Source organism: Peromyscus maniculatus, chromosome 1 (genome assembly GCF_049852395.1).
Source record: "Peromyscus maniculatus bairdii isolate BWxNUB_F1_BW_parent chromosome 1, HU_Pman_BW_mat_3.1, whole genome shotgun sequence".
In the NCBI taxonomy this organism is placed as follows: domain Eukaryota; kingdom Metazoa; phylum Chordata; class Mammalia; order Rodentia; family Cricetidae; genus Peromyscus; species Peromyscus maniculatus.
Window position 1 is genome coordinate 120,356,884 of NC_134852.1, and position 16,723 is coordinate 120,373,606.

The window sequence follows — 16,723 nt, forward strand, 5'->3', positions numbered from 1 at the left end:
TTTCGCCAGAAAAAAACGTAACAATTTCTTTGTAGTGTTCCTTGGTTCAATGGGAATTAATGTATTTTTAGACTGTGTTGATTATGTCTGTTTTAAGTAACTAACATGGGAATTAGTTTTATTATATTTCTGTAGGTGTACGTGTTTCTCAAGGGCAGAGAACCTCATCTGCTCAGTTTTATAGTCCAGCATTGGGATGTGGTAGTAGTTAGATTGAACTGACAGGTACTAAATTGCTTTGGAATCCAGAAGAAACCGTAGTTCTAGTAGTTTGTTTCATTTTCTGAAGAATGAACAATAGGGTTCATTCTTGGCCATTATAAGTAAGAACTGAGGAAGTTCATAAAAATATTCTGTTGTGGGTTGAACAAGAAATGGCCTCCATTGGCTCATGTGTTTGGATACTGGGTTCCCAGCTGGTGGCCTTATTTGGAAAGGCTGTGGAACCTTTAGGAGGAAGAGCCTTGCTGGAGGAGCAAGTGGGTTGTTAGGCTTAGGCTTTTCAGTTTTATAAACTGACCCTGTTTCCTGTTCATGCTCTGCTTCCTGAATACAGCTGCTATGTGACCAGCCAGACTTCAGTTCCTACCACCATACCTTCCCGATCACCATGGACTATGTTCTGACAGAACTATAAGCCCATATAAACCCTTTATCCCTCAAGTTGCTTTTGCCAAGATATTTGATAACAGCATCAAGAAAGTAACTAAGACATAATCCAAATTTAAAAAATAAGAGCATTAATTAAAATATGTAAATTCAAGATTAATTAAAATATATAAATTCAAGAAAATTAAAAATCAGTCAGACGATTTGTGGAGTTGGCGAGGTAAGAAGTGGCTGTGGCATGTTCCTTTGCCTCACTGATCTTTCAGCATTTACCCCAATATCTGGCTCCGGGTTTTTATTATAAGACTATTTAGGAGTCATGCAACACAAGAAGACCCTTTATCACATCCTTCTCCTGATTTTTTTTTTTTTTTGGTTTTTCGAGACAGGGTTTCTCTGTGTAGCTTTGCGCCTTTCCTGGAGCTCACTTGGTAGCCCAGGCTGGCCTCGAACTCACAGAGATCCACCTGGCTCTGCCTCCCGAGTGCTGGGATTAAAGGCGTGCGCCACCAACGCCCGGCATCCTGATTTTTTTATAATCCTCTGAGATCTGTTATATGGAATAAAATATAGCTAGACATTCTTTTCCTATTTTGTAGTCTCTTACCAATTAAAATTAATGATGGATGAAATGTTTATATACTGTAGGATTTTTCTCTTAGAAACAATCTTAATACTATGTAAGGGTTATTTGGATTTCACCAGAATTACTTACAGACTGTAATTTTACAGTAGGACAACTACTGTCCATATTAACCAGAGCAAGGTCAGTATTCAAGCAGAAATATAGAAAGTATTTCATGATGTTCTGAGCACTTAGTATGTTTTTGGTTAAAATATGTAGAGATTAGAGACTTATAAGTAATATTATATAACAGTTATTGAAATTATAACATCTAATTAATCAACACTTCCTGACCTTGTTCAAAGCTTAATGAAATATCCTTGCTGGGCATGACCATGAAAATGGCTGGGTAAGTGTGGGGCTAAGAGTGATGCCAATTCAACACCTCTTGGCAAAACTCCCAAAAGATACTCAGAAGTATGCCTGAACAAATCGTGACTCATTTGGAAAACACTATTAGAGTTAAAAACAACACCTGAGCTTTGGAATCACACATAATAGAGTTTAAATCCTATCATGGGCAGGGAGTCCTTCAGAACCCATACACTCTTTGTGTCAAATTAGGAATGATACTTCATTAAATACCAGCTCTCATTCCCACTACCTTCCTCTGGGCCTACTCGTTACATTGTTCTACTTAAGTAAATAGAACTTTATGGGGATAACAGTCTTTGACATGAAAAACAGATAGCAGATTTTAGCTTTGGAGAGGTGGGGGACTGGGGAAGAATTACTGGTAAGAACCTGGCAGTGGCAAGAAGGTCACCATTTAAGACAGCACAGGGAATTCTGTGGCTCTCTATGCTTTCATGTTCACTTTCTGCTTCTTGGGCTGACAGAAGCTTTACAATCAAGGCCTTTCAAGCTGGTTATCAATAGATTTTCCTGTTACACTACTTTAGTTTACTAATAATAGTCTCATGAGTTGAGAAGAAAATAATACTTATGCAAAAAAACCCATTTATTTATAGTTGTGTATGTTTTTTAAGGATGTATATGCCAAAGCTAAAATTTAGGAAGAAATTAAAGACCTGCAAAATTATGACAAAATATAAAATTTGTCTTCAAACTGAGAAATCATGTTCTTTGCATCATATACACATACTTATTGAAAGAGGATTAGCTCAATTCTGCATTGAATACAGAATTAGTTGAAGTAACACATAAAGCTTAAGCATTCTGAATATAGATGGAAATATATATTTGCACTTGTGTGTCCTTCTCTACCACTGTCTGTCTGTCTTGCTATGAGCTCAGGTCTCAAACTGATGATCCTCCTAATCTCAGCTTTTGGTAGATACTGTAGGTATGTACTGAAAGAATTCTTATTTCAAAATTAAAAGATGTAAAGATAGCAATTAATAGCATGGGTGAGACTCAAAACTATTATGTTTAGTGAAAGAAGCGAGACACAGAAGAACGTACACTGAAGGGCAGGGGAAATGACTCAATAGAAAATAGATTCACTGCTGTCTGGGAACAGACATGAGATTTTTTTTTGGGGGGGGGCGGTGATAGAAGTGTCCTAATACTAGATGATAGTTAGCAGGCTGTTTTCTGCCCTGATTATATCAGTATATACAGAGCAGAAACTTTACTGTCTGTTCAAGGAGTTAATACCAGAGGCTGGACACTCTGAACTCATTAGGATAATAATCATCATCTGCACTGCACAGCATAATGCACAAAATGAAAGATAACTTATTTATGCTAATAAAACATTGCCATTTATGAGCTTATCAAATTAAAACAGGGAACAGAGACACACTGCACTATATCAGAGACACCAGGCAAGTGGATTTATAAAAAACACTAGCTCAGTGACTGATTCAACCCTTCACCTGAAACACATGAGAAGAGGTTCAAACACCATAAAACGCCATGCCATGCATTTCTGCATAATTTCACAGTCTGTTAATTTCTTGATAATTTTTTTATTTTGGCTTATACATTCTTAAAGAATATACACAACTCACAACTGTAAATGAAATCTCTGCCTTGGAGGTCACAAAGTGATTAGCTTTTCTCTGTCCTTATGCTTTTAATTAAAAAAAATGAGAAAAAGGACCAATAAATTGTCAGTATGTACTGTCAGTAATGTCATCCCTCCTTAAGAGAGCAACTGGAGAAAATGGGGTGAAACTGGGAAAAGCAGATTTTACATGTTTCTATAATATCTGAATTTTATTTTTAAAAATTACTTTTTACGTTTATTTATTTGGTTGTGTATATGTATATATGTGTGTGTATATGTGTGTAAGGGTTCATATATGGAGGTCAAAAGACAATTTGCAGGAGCAGGCTCTGTCTTTTTATCCTGTAGGTGCCAGGCTTTGGACTCAGGTCATCAGGCTTGGTGGAAACAGCCTTTACAATTGAGTTACTTCACAAGCTACTCTATTTGAATGTTCTAAACATGCATATATGCTACATTTATTGAAGAAAATTCCAATGGCTTGGTGGCATTGTGGACCAGACTAATTTTTAAAAATCACTGTTGTATTAGCAAGACTATCAAGTTAAGTTTCTTGAAGCCATGCTAATACACTACCAATGGTGCAGCTCACACATTGTGTGGTATAGTAATTTTATATGTTGAGATGCTCAATCAAGTTTTTTTTTAATGAGTAAATTTTTAAAAAATGATTACTTTATTTCTATTTTATATGCATTGTTGTTTTGCCTGCATGTATGTCTGTGCGAGGATGTGTTGGGGAGTATTATTTTAAGGTGTGTTACTTTTGTTTATGTTGCATTTGTTTAACTCTGTGAAGCTGTTATTTTTGCCTGTCTAAAACATCTGATGGTCTAATAAAAAGCTGAATGGCCAATAATGAGGCAATAGAAAGGACAGGTGGGGCTGGCAGGCAGAGAGAATGTATAGGAGGAGAAATCTGGGAGAGAGGATCTAGGAGCCAGAGAAGGAGGAGGACTCCAGGGGCCAGCTATCCAGTTACACAGCAAGCTAGGGAGTAAGAGTAAGATTTACAGAAGAAAGAGAATGGGAAAAGCCCAGAGGCAAAAGGTAGACGGGATAATTTAAGTTGAGAAAAGCTGGCTAGAAACTAAGCCAAGCTAAGGCCGGGCATTCATAAGTAAGAATAAGCCTCTGTGTGTAATTTATTTGGGAGCTGGGTGGTGGGCCCCCAAAAAGAGAAAAAACAAAACAACAACAAGGGTGTCAAATGCCCTAGAATTGAAGTTACAGACAGTTGTGAGCTGCCATGTGGGTGCTGAGAATTGAACCCAGGTCCTCTGGAAGAACAGCCAGTGCTCTTAACCACTGAGCCATCTCTCCAGACTCCAATAAAGTTTTATTACATCAAGTAAAAAAAAAAAAAAAAAGAAAAAAGGATTTATTCTACTATTTAAAAATAGGAAGTAACCAACTACTTTTTGATTGAAATTACTGTTCCATAAGATGAAACCCATAACTGGCAACATTATAGGACCAAGACCCCATGGCTAGACAAGTCATAGGCTATAAGGGAGAACCTACTACCATTATTCTACTAAATGGACACAGTATTAAACAGACTCCTAATGACTTATTATTGTAGTCATAAGTCAATGCATCTCTCAGCCCTTATCTGAGAAGCTTCTATTTGCAGTAGATTAATACAGAGATTAATATAGACATCCAATAGTCAGGGTGCAGAGAATAAGAGACTGTATATATACAGTTATCTCCCCCCACCCGCCAAAGGTTCAGCAATCATTGTGGAAGAGGGGGCAGAAAGAATGAGAGAGCCAGACACAGTGGATGACTACAAGGAAAGCAGTGTCTTTTGAACACAGCAGGGCAGCTGAACTCACAGCAGTTATAACTGCATGCATAAGACCTGTGTAAGGCCAATCCAGCCCAAATCCCAGCATGGAGATAAGAGCTGGTCACAAAATCTTACCCTTAGCCATGGAATTATTGACAACTGCTAGCTGCTGGGAGAGGGTGAGACAATTTCTCTTAAGAATGGAGCCCCTGGTAAGTAGACCATGCTCCAGTGAAAGACCACATATCCAAGGACATTTGGGCAGTGTAGATGTAACCAATCGTCTTATTAAAATAAGAAACACAGGCCGGATTGATGGGCTACGGCCAGGCATGGTGTACGTGGTCCAGGTGCGTGCCAGAACCGTGGCCGGCTACGGCAAATTCAGTGGCAAGATGTGCTTCCAGACTCTGACAGATGATGGAGATAGCCACCAGAGACACAACAAAGACAACCTCTGATTGCTAGCTCCGCAGCAGCTGGGGTTGTCTTTGTTGTGTCTCTGGTGGCTATCTCCATTCTTTCTTTCTTTTTTTTTTAAAAACCTGATCAAAGAAAAAAAAATAAGGTTAAGGGGAGAGCCAAACAGAAAGCTGAGAAGAAGAGTGGAGGAGTCAGAGGAATCACAAGCAGATGCAGAGAGAAGCAAGATGGGCATGCAATATTGAGAAAAGGTACCAAGCCATGTGGCAAAGGATAGATAAGAAATATGGGTTATTTTAAATGTATGAGTTAGCTAGTAATAAGCCTGAGCTATTGGGCAAGCATTTATAATTAATATTAAGCTTCTGTACCGATTACTTGGGAGTGGCTTGCAGGACATATAGACTTTAGTTTATTGATAAAAATTTAATTTTGTTATACTGCATGTGTATTTCTATTGTTTAAGGTATTATGTTTGTGGAGCTCATTTAAACTGTAATGGATAAATAAGAAATACAGATTAATAATTAGTCTTCTATGATAATCAAACTTATAGTTATGTTAAGTTTTCTAGGTATACATAGATATATTTCAATTAGGTAGGTAATCTTCAAACACTTCAAAGACCTACAGAATATGGCATTTAAAATGTTTTAAGAACTTTGACTTTCTGGACATTGAGACATGTCTGCTCCTGGCAACACCAATCTACTTCAGAGAAGATAACGGGCATTGAAGAAACTCATTATGGATTTTGCTTTCTTTGCTGCAAAAGTTAGCCATCGGGCAAAAAAGTGCCCTTGCATCAACTGCTTGACAATATGTTGTATAAACTGAACATGCAGGACCCATAGGAAGGTGACCACTGAACTTTGCAAGGTGAGATGATCCTTCAGGTTCCTGCTTTGCAAAAGAAACTGTCAGTCTATAGGACACAGGAAGAAGCGACTGAGAGACTCTAGACCTGTGGGCTGAAAATGGATGCCCCAACATTACGGAAGAACTCTAGGTGATTGTCCAGGCAGCCAGCTGTCTCTGTCCTTCTAGATTTTTGAAAGTTACTTACAATGCACTTCCTGTTTACTTAGGTAATATTATATCCTTCTGGGGTCTTTGTTTTATCTAGTTGAAGACTAGATAGTTTAATTATGATTTTCCTTGGTTATGATAAGAGAAAAGGTAGATATAAAACTTTAGACTCACAAATATAGGATAGATAAAAATATTTAATTTTGCCAAATACAAATAGACTAGATATTATAACTGTAATTCTTGCTTAATTTTGTTTTTTGTTATACATAATTTTACTATGTTAAAGTTAAAACTTTCCTTTTTACTTAAACAAAAAAGGGGAAATGCTGTAAGTAATGCTTTTGTACACTGGTTTAATAAAACACTGATTGGCCGGTAGCCAGGCAGAAAGTATAGGTGGGATAAGGGGATAAGGAGAATTCTGGGAAGAGGAAGGGTGAGTGAGGAGATGCCAGCCTGCCATCCAGGGAGCAGCATGTAATGGCACACAGTTAAAGCCACGGAACATGTTGTGACATATAGATTAACAGAAATGTGCTGAGTTTAAGTGTAAGGGCTAGTCAATAGTAAGCCTGAGCTAATGGCTGAGGAGTTTTAATTAATATAAGCTTCTGAGTGATTATTTTACAAGCAGTTCAAGGGTCCGTGGGGCTAGGCAGGACCAGAGAAAACTTCAGCTACCAGGACAGACTCTTCTGCCTACATCTAAAGATTGTTTTCTTTTTTTTGCTGCTGAATGTGAGACATCTAGAAGAACTCACTCTCCATGAAGCTTCAGTAGTGATGCTTCACTGATACCTTAAAAGCCTAGTGGCATTCTAGTTGATAGAAATACAAGCAAGTCTTGCCAGCGCTGTAGCAGGTGGTTTCCAGTTGCCTACTTGCTGGTTGCATCTTATGGTGCAGTGGCCACAGCAATACCTCCCTAACAAGACTATCTGAGGAGAGGTCCTCTCCCAAGTCTACTTCTTTCTTGGGCATTCAGACTTATCCCTATAGGTAGTAGCTGCTCCTTGTATTCCATTCCTGCATACTTTAGAATTATCTTTATTTTAGTAGTTAATTATTAATAGTTTCTTGCATTTAAACTTCCTTAAGCCTTTAATCCCAGCACTTGGTAGGCAGAAACAGGCAGATCTCATGAGTTTGAGGCCAGCCTGGTCTCCATAGCTAGTTGAAGGTCAGACAAGGTTATAAAGACCTTGTCTCAACTACCACCTAAAAACCAAAACCAAACAACTTTCCCTATTCAAATGACTGATTCTGGTACCTACTGCAACTTTGATAACTGACCCTAAAGTCAAAGCTTCTGTCCAAATAGGATAAGTAGGACACAAAAGAAAGGACTGCCAAACTTTGCCAAGATAAGGTAGGACCACCCCTCAGAAAATCCTGCTTCACAGATAAGTCTGTCAGATATTCTAGGCCTGTAGGCTGAAGATAGATGCCCCAACATTAAAGAGGAACTTTGGGTGACTGTCCAGGCAGCCAGTTGTTTCTATCATTTCTCACATTTTTTGGAAGTCGTTTGCTTGCACTTCTTGCTTACTCAGGTAATATTATTTCCTTCTCAGGTCTCTGAGGGAGTTGAAGACTAGACAGTTATAGTTTTCTTTGTTATCAGATTCAGAAAAGAAATTCATTAAAGAAGTGTAAAGTATTTAGAGTTGAGAGACATTAAAAGATAGTTTTGGTAATGCAAGTTAGAATAGAAAGTGAATTAGGCCCAACCTTTTGGACTCACCAAGATAGAATAGATAATGGAGTATTTTCTCTGAATTTGTCAAATGTTTACAGACTAGACATTGTTGATGTATTTATTACCTGTATGTATTGTATATAGTTATTGTACTTATTGTATATAGTTTTTCTTATATTAGTTATAACCTTCCATTTTATTTTAGACAAAAAGGGGGAAGTGTGGTGATACTTTGTTTTTGCTCTAACAAATAAAGCTTGCCTGGAGATCAGAGGGCAGAGCTAGCCACTAGTTAACTATAGAGGTCAGGCAGTGGTGGTGCATACCTTTAATCCCAGCACTTGGGAGGAGGAAACAGGAAGTGATATGGCTGGGCAGAGAGAGGAAGTGATAAGGCAGGGTGGAGACAGGAGGTTGGCCCCTTTCAGGCAGAGGAGCTGACGAGGTAAGAGGTGGCTATGGCTTGCTCCTTTGTCTCTCTGATCTTTCAGCATTTATCCCCACATCTGTCTCTGGATTTTTATTATTAAGACCAATTAGAATTTGTGTTACACAAAGCAAATCCATAAATGTAACCCAAAGCATAAGTTTTTATTATTAAGTTTGACAATGCAGAGAAAACAGCATTAGCTGAACTTGTTAGCTTGCTGCCTCCTGAAGCTGACTGTGCAGATGGCTCAACAGTAAGTCAAATGTTGCCACCATTTGGTTCCTATTGCTTATTTTAGAAAGATGCACTAAATGTATTATTATTCAGCATGTGGATTTTTATTTTTTTTTCAAGACAGGGTTTCTTTGTGCAGCTTTGCGGCCTTTCCTGGAACTCGGTTTTATAGACCAGGCTGGCCTTGAACTCACAGAGGTCCACCTGGCTCTGCCTCCTGAGTGCTGGGATTAAAGGCATGTGCTACCACCACCTGGCTAGCAGGTGGATCTTGAGAGAGAGAGAGAGAGAGAGAGAGAGAGAGAGAGAGAGAGAGAGAGAGAGAGAATGAATATGAATGAATGAATGAAGAGAACTTGCTTGTTCTAAGACCCAGGGCTGGCAAGATGGCTCAGTGGGTAAAGATGCTTGCCCCCAAGCCTTATGACCTGAGTTCTACTCTCAGAACTGACATGGTGGAAGGACAGAGAATCAACCTTTGCAAGCTGTCCTCTGCACACCATGGCATGAGCTCACTTGCTCACCTCCCTACCTCCATACATACATGGCATGCAAAGTAAATAATGTCATTCATAAAAAGTTAGAGCTAATATTTTATGTGATGGCATGAAGAGTAGAGCTATAATAAATGATAGAATTAAAAAAAATCACTTTTGATAGTCCAGAAAATTGACAGTAAATTCTATGTTCTGTCTCCATGGATGTCATTCATTCACTAAGTGTATATTAATAATGTCCTGGCCTTATGAGGTTTACTTTCTGTGGTAGGTAAACCAACCCACAAATCAATCTGGAATAGTTTCAGCTGTTGTAAGGAAAGTGAAGCTGGCTGGAATGGGTGGGATGCTGGACTAGAAGATGATGATGACTTGGTATTTCATATTATACTTTCCATACATGGCATATGATAAATGCTTTCATTAATATAATTACAAGTGTGTCCTTAGTATAATAAGGGGACAGATTCACATAACACATGAGAAATCAAACAAAATACACATATGTAAATCATTACAAGTTTATGTATAGACCAAACAAACTTACCCTATAGAAAGCACTGGTAAGAGGGAGTAGTGCTGCAGCAATGTTATATTCTTCTAAACTTGAACAATCCTTAAAGAAAACAAAGGCAAATGAACATCATTAGAATATTGGTACTATTTTAGTAATGTCTCTCCTTCAGGCACACATATGTCAGGAGACAGGAGGGGAGAAGAGAAACAATCAGTGAGAATAATAAAATCAACTCAATGAAAGATGAACTTCAGTGCTTGCCTTGTACTCATAAGGCCTTGAACCTTAGCACCCACCCCACACAAACAGGAAGATGACTCTGAAACTAAGCCATTATGTTAGAGTCATGTTTAGGTTTTTATTTGAAAATATAGTTAGGCCACATAGAAAAACCCTACACTTTTTCCTACATGGTATCGATAATGGCCTCCATCATTTCCATAAATCTTATAAAATAATCCAGGAACACAGCAAAAACTGTTTATCTTCTCCTTTCGACTATTTTTTATCCCCTTAGGACACTGCTATGTTCAAGAATGTCATCTATGTCCCAGCACATCTGAATTTCTTTAACAGAAATGCCTTGCATGTTTCTGAAGACTGTCATGAGGCCCAAGGCAATAAAGTTCAACAGACTTGAGCTGTAATCTTCTCCCGAGGAAATGGTTGGGATGCCAAGATGCCTTTTGACTTTGATTTCACAGCAGGGCTTCATTTGTAATGATGCTGTCCAAACTTTAAATGACAACAGCTGTGATATGAAGCTCTACATACTCATTTACAAAAATTTCCCACAAATTAAAACAATTAAAGAATGGGGATATTTCAATCTATGACCAATTAGCAGGGACACAGCAATCATAAAATATTTAGATTAGAAAGCGCTATTTATTATTTTACAAAATGTTTACACATAGTAGTGAATGTCTAAAAACTGTGTGCCAGTCAAACACTGATTGCAAAATATAAATATGAAATTCTTTGCAAATCACGTTAGAGACATTAATTAGGTTGAAAGATGGAACAATTCTAAAACAATAAGACTACAGCTATTGACATAGCAATTGCATTCCGGAATAGTGTAGTTATCTACCGGGGGATCAGTTCATAAATACACATTCTGGAGTCCCCTGTGCTTTGGCTACATAATAGCATTGTAGTTATAACATACCAGGCAATTTATAAACCTGCAAGGACTAGAATACTTATACATGCTGCATTCTCAACTTCGCTATGTAATTTACCTTTAATTTTCCTGCTACAATTGGAGAATGAGCCCTGCAATCTTAATTCTCATTTATCATTAAACACTTATACTTTTAACCTGCATACCTTTGAACTGTTCTAGCCAACATTCCTGTTTCATAAAACTTTGAGATCTCTCAAAATTGTTACATTTAAACATTAAAAAGAAATGAGTTTCAAAGGTACCATTTGTTAATGGAACTAACTACAGAATTGAGACTAGGTAACTCCAGAAAAATGAAAAATAAAATAGCTATGAACTGTTCAAAGTATTAAAATATTTGCATCTTCTACACAGGGACTAAAACCAAAAACACCTCTTTATAGTACAATAGTCTCCTGTTCAGAAATCTTAGTTATGTTCTGACTAACTATTACGGAATAATAACCAGACTTTCCTGCCAGGCTTGTAAACTTGTCATGGTAGAATCATGAGGTGATGTGGTCCCATCTCAACAACCATGTGACCACTGTAGCTCCCCTGCTATGAGCTATAGCTCTAGGGAGTCAGCTTTATTCTATTGCACACTGTATTCATTCCTAACATAACAACATCCCTAGGGAAAGGATTAATTATTTGCATTGTCATTTACATGCTCCACCCTTGACTCTGTAGCACTTCTATGTATCTATCCTTACAGCCCTTGAAAGTACCATGCTAAAAAGGGCTAGCAAAATTCTTTTTACTATAGTTTCACCTACACACACACACACACACACACACACACACATACACACACACAAATTTAATGGTGTATGTGTGTATCCCAGACACTATGATGTGCATGTGAGGTGAGGACACCTTCGTGGTGTTGGGTCTCACCTATGTTTATGTGGAATCCAAAGATTGCACCCAGGTCTTCAGGCTTGAGTGGTAGGCACCTTTATCTTCTGAGCCATCTCATTGAACCTTCATTATATTTAGTGCTAAATAAACTTATAAAACCATAGAGGATATATCACAGTTTTAAATGCTACACATACTTATGTGTACTCTGACACTCATTAGAAAAAGAAGATAAATTCTAGGCTTGACAAATATATCACGTTTTAAGTTCTTTGAGTGAATGAATGGGTCAAAACTGTTTTGATTTTAGTTACCTGAAAAATAGAACACTACACCTAGCACATGGAAATAATAGCTATCATCTAGTGTTTGTCACTAGGCATGGTTAGAATTCCTAGCCACTCCCTCAGCTAAATGACTGCACATGCACTGTCCAGTAGCCAGTCTTTACGTCCTATTTAATCCATGTGCTAGGCCATATACACATGTGGGTGGGTGGCAGGATACTATAAAAGTGGGTTCCACCTATTCCTTCTCTCTCTTCCTGCACAGTCATTCCATAGGCCTATGCACACCCTTTCTATTCTCTCCCCTTAATAAACACTTACAGTGAGTTTTGTTGTGCCTCGTGGCTTCTCTTATATGGTAATCAGCGCTGCTTAATAAATAACATTGTGCCACTTAATAATAAATAACAGGTATCACATAGTCTATTTCTAAACTTATTTCATTTAATATGTATTAACAGTGATTATTTCTATTTGATATATGCTTTAATTGTATCCATTTTGTTGAAGAAGGAATGGACCCTCTAAAGACTAAATTACTTGTTGAGATTTACACAGCTACAAGTGGCACAGTTAAGACTTGAATCTAAGTGGTCTTATTTCAGTAATTTTTCCTTTAAATCTGTGTTTTTGTAGTCTCTTGTTTCTCAAATGCAGTTACTGAACTGAATTTAAAAATGGCATCTGAGAACACATATAATCCAGTTAGAAGAAGAAACATTCCAGTAAACTACAAGTCTACTCAAGAGAGTTTGAAATTACATCATACCTATGAAACAAACAGTAATAGAAAATTAAAAATTAATTAAAATGCAAATGGACAGTTAGAAGCTAGTGTTTGCTTGCTCCTGCTTGATCTGGAAAGCCCTCCCTCTCTCTCTCCCCAAACCCCACCCTCTCAGAGAGTCTCCCACACAGAGAAGGCACTAAAAATCCCAGTTCCACACTCTTGGTGGCTACTGCAGCTCCTCCCCTGAAGCTGCTAGCAGACCAAGTCCACACCTAAAGTGCTCAGCTTTTGACCAGACTTGGGCACAAACCCAACTTGTGGAGGACCTGTCATCCTCCCCACACCTACAGGGTACATAAGCGCCCTGCTTTAGTTTGGGTGTGTGACTTCTGCCTCCATCTGTGGGGGATGGAGAACTCACCTGGGAGTTGCTTTGCTCAAATATACCTGTTCTTTTACTTTTTCAATAGGCGTGATCTGGCTTGCTGTATTGGTGGAGAAACCTATTATTGGGGTACAGAAAAACCTATTGTCTAGATCTATTTTCTTATGACATTCTTTTATTTTATCTCTACATGGAGGAATTAAAAAATAAGAAATATAGATAATAAAATCAAAGCTTCTAAGACACACCTAGGAAGAATCTAGAAATAGAGAAGAGAGAAAATAGATGGAAGGAAGCAGAGCAAGTGAAAAAGACTCGCCTTAAAATATGTCTTGATGAAATTACATTACACCAAGGATAACACACTAAATCTGTTATAGAAGTTGGTTAAAATGTAAGTTTATTATCTACAACTCACAAGAATCAAGTTAGAAAAAAGTTCAAAAATGTTAGGTGATAGAAAAATCACAGCAGTCTTTCAGAGTTCTAAGGAAAATTCTATTAAATTTATTTTATATTTTGAAATAACATACTGTGATATTGTTTGTTTGTTTTGGTTAAATAGTTGTCTTTTAGTGCACATGGAGACCATGTAACCATAACCACCATCAGAGTTAGACACAGAATAGTTCCATTAGACCCCAAGTTGTCTGTCTCATCATAGTCCTTTTCTATGTCTATTTTTACTCCTAGGTAACTAACAGCTCTATCTCTGTCTTTTGAGGAGGTTGTTTGCTGAAAGCAGCTTCTTTTACTCAGGACAGTATCTGTGGAATTCATCTACATCAAAGTATTCAATAGTTCATTTTAATTGCTAAATAGTATCCCATGGCAGCAGCATTCACCTACTGAAGGACACAGGGCTATTTCTAGGTTTGGACAATTATGAAGAGAGATGCTACAAACACTCATGTACTAGGTTTTATGCTAACATCAATTCTCCAGGGTAAATACTTGGGAATGGAATTGCTGGATTATATGGTAAATGTATGTTTGATTTTTATAAGAAACTGTCAAACTTTTTTCCAAACTGGCTGTAATATTTTATCCGAGAATTGTTTTTTTTTTTTTTTTGGTTTTTTTTCGAGACAGGGTTTCTCTGTGTAGCTTTGCGCCTTTCCTGGGACTAACTTGGTAGCCCAGGCTGGCCTCGAACTCACAGAGATCCGCCTGGCTCTGCCTCCCAAGTGCTGGGATTAAAGGCGTGCGCCACCACCGCCCGGCGAATTGTTTTATTTTTATATCCTTGCCAGAACTTAGTATTTATAGTACCTTTAATAGGTGCACAGAGGTTTCTCTGCAAAGTTAACAATTTATATTTCTCCAATAGCCAAAAATACTGAACATATTTTAATGTGCTTATTAATCACCTGAGATACAGTATCTGTTTGATACAATCATTTAAAAAAAAATCCAAGTGACTACGGTTTTATTTGAGTTGTAAGAATTGTTTAGTTTTGGATGTAAGTCCTTTATCAAACCTGTTTTGCCAATATTGTTTCCTAGTATGCTTTTTTTTACTTTAAAAAGAAATTGTGAGAGTGTGTGTGTGTGTGTGTGTGTGTGTGTGTGTGTGTGTGTGTGTTTGCACATGAGTACATTGGCCTGTGTGCCATTGACTACATGTCAAGGGAGGTCAGATGACAACTTTGTGAGATCAGTTCTCTCCTTCCAACTTCATTTGGGTTCCAGTATTTTAATTATTTATTTTATGTGTGTGGGTGTTTTTGTTTGCACACTAGAATAGGGCATTGGATCCTATGAGACTATAGTTATAAATAGTCGTGAATTGCCATTTTCTATTAGATATTATATTACTTTATGTAGTTTAGCTAAAAAAAAAAAAACAAAAAAAGCACACATTGAGATTCATCAGCCTCTGCCTCCTATATGCTGGGACTAAAGGTGTGCACCACGACACTAGGCTCAAAATTAATTTTAAAAGTAGGGGAAAAAATGAAAGCTACATCACTTTAATAGCAGACTAGGGGTATGTGAGCATGTCAGCAGGGAAAAAAAAAGAGAAAACTTTCTGTCTTATTTATGGTTTTAAAAAATAGTTAGAATTAAAAGAAAACTTTCTTAAAACTTTTCCTAAATATTTACTGTATCAATAAAACTTTTTTTTTTTTTTTTTGGTTTTTCGAGACAGGGTTTCTCTGTGTAGCTTTGCGCCTTTTCCTGGAACTCACTTGGTAGCCCAGGCTGGCCTCGAACTCACAGAGATCCTCCTGCCTCTGCCTCCCAGTGCTGGGATTAAAGGCGTGCGCCACCACCGCCTGGCTCAATAAAACTTTTATAGTCATTTAAATAACAACATTTTTTCTTGGGAGTTTTGCCAGTAATGTGACAGAAAGTCATTAAGTTAGTGTATAGTATAACTGCATTAGCTTTTTTCTTCTTTTGTCTGTTTTAAAATGTCCACTCTGACAAATGTGAAAAAGCCAGTGAAGACAGATTTCAATCATTCAGTGAAAAATTGAGTTTTACTTGTCATGGTTGGTAGCTTTAATTGTCAACTTGACACAATCTAGAGTTGCCGGGAAAAAAAGTCTCAAAGAGAGATTGTTTACAATGGTGATATCAAAAGTTGTTAAACAGAAGAATACAACAAATTCAGATTGGTTCAAAAAAACAACAACACAGTAAGCTGAAATAATAAAATGTGCTTTACAAAGAAATCGATTTGGTGTGAAAAGATTTTAAATATTTTTTTAATTTAATTTAATTTTATTTTACAATATAATTTAGTTCTACATATCAGCCAAAGATTCCCTTGTTCTCCCCACTCCCACCCCACTCCCCTTCCCCCCAGCACACCCCCCATTCTCACCTCCTCCAGGGCAAAGCCTCCCCTGAGGATTGAGATCAACCTGGTAGACTCAGTCCAGGCAGGTCCAGTCCCCTCCTCCTAGGCTGAGCCAAGTGTCCCTGCATTAGCCCCAGGTTTCAAACAGCCAACTCATACACTGAGCACAGGACCCAGTCCCACTGCCTGTATGCCTCCCAAACAGATCAAGCCAATCAGCTGTCTTACCTATTCAGAGGGCCTGATCCAGTTGGGGGCCCCTCAGCCATTGGTTCACAGTTCATGTGTTTCCATTCGTTTGGCTATTTGTCCCTGTGCTTTATCCAACCTTGGTCTCAACAATTCTTGCTCATACAAACCCTCCTCTTTCTTGCTAATTGGACTCCTGCAGCTCCACCCAGGGCCTAGCTGTGGATCTCTGCATCCAGTTCCCTCAGTCATTGGATGGGGTTTCTAGCATGACAATTAGGGTGTTTGGCCATCCTATCACCAGAGTAGGTCAGTTCAGGCTGTCTCTCAATCATTGCCAGCAGTCTATTGTGGGGGTATCTTTGTGGATTTCTGTGGGCCTCTCTAGCACTTTGCTTCTTCCTATTCTCATGTGGTCTTCATTTACCATGGTCTCCTATTCCTTGTTCTCCCTC

At 38.0% G+C, this 16,723-nt stretch overlaps 1 protein-coding gene across 8 annotated transcripts in view; it reads right to left on the reverse strand.

Moving 5' to 3' along the window:
- Sbf2 (SET binding factor 2) overlaps positions 1–16,723 on the reverse strand; it is a 349,435-nt gene that overhangs the window by 93,373 nt on the left and 239,339 nt on the right. For all 8 annotated transcript variants that reach the window (XM_076550122.1, XM_076550109.1, XM_076550106.1 and 5 more), the window contains one exon: positions 9,867–9,935. In XM_076550122.1, the coding sequence (XP_076406237.1) occupies positions 9,867–9,935 (69 nt within the window). The remainder of the gene's footprint in view (positions 1–9,866; positions 9,936–16,723) is intronic.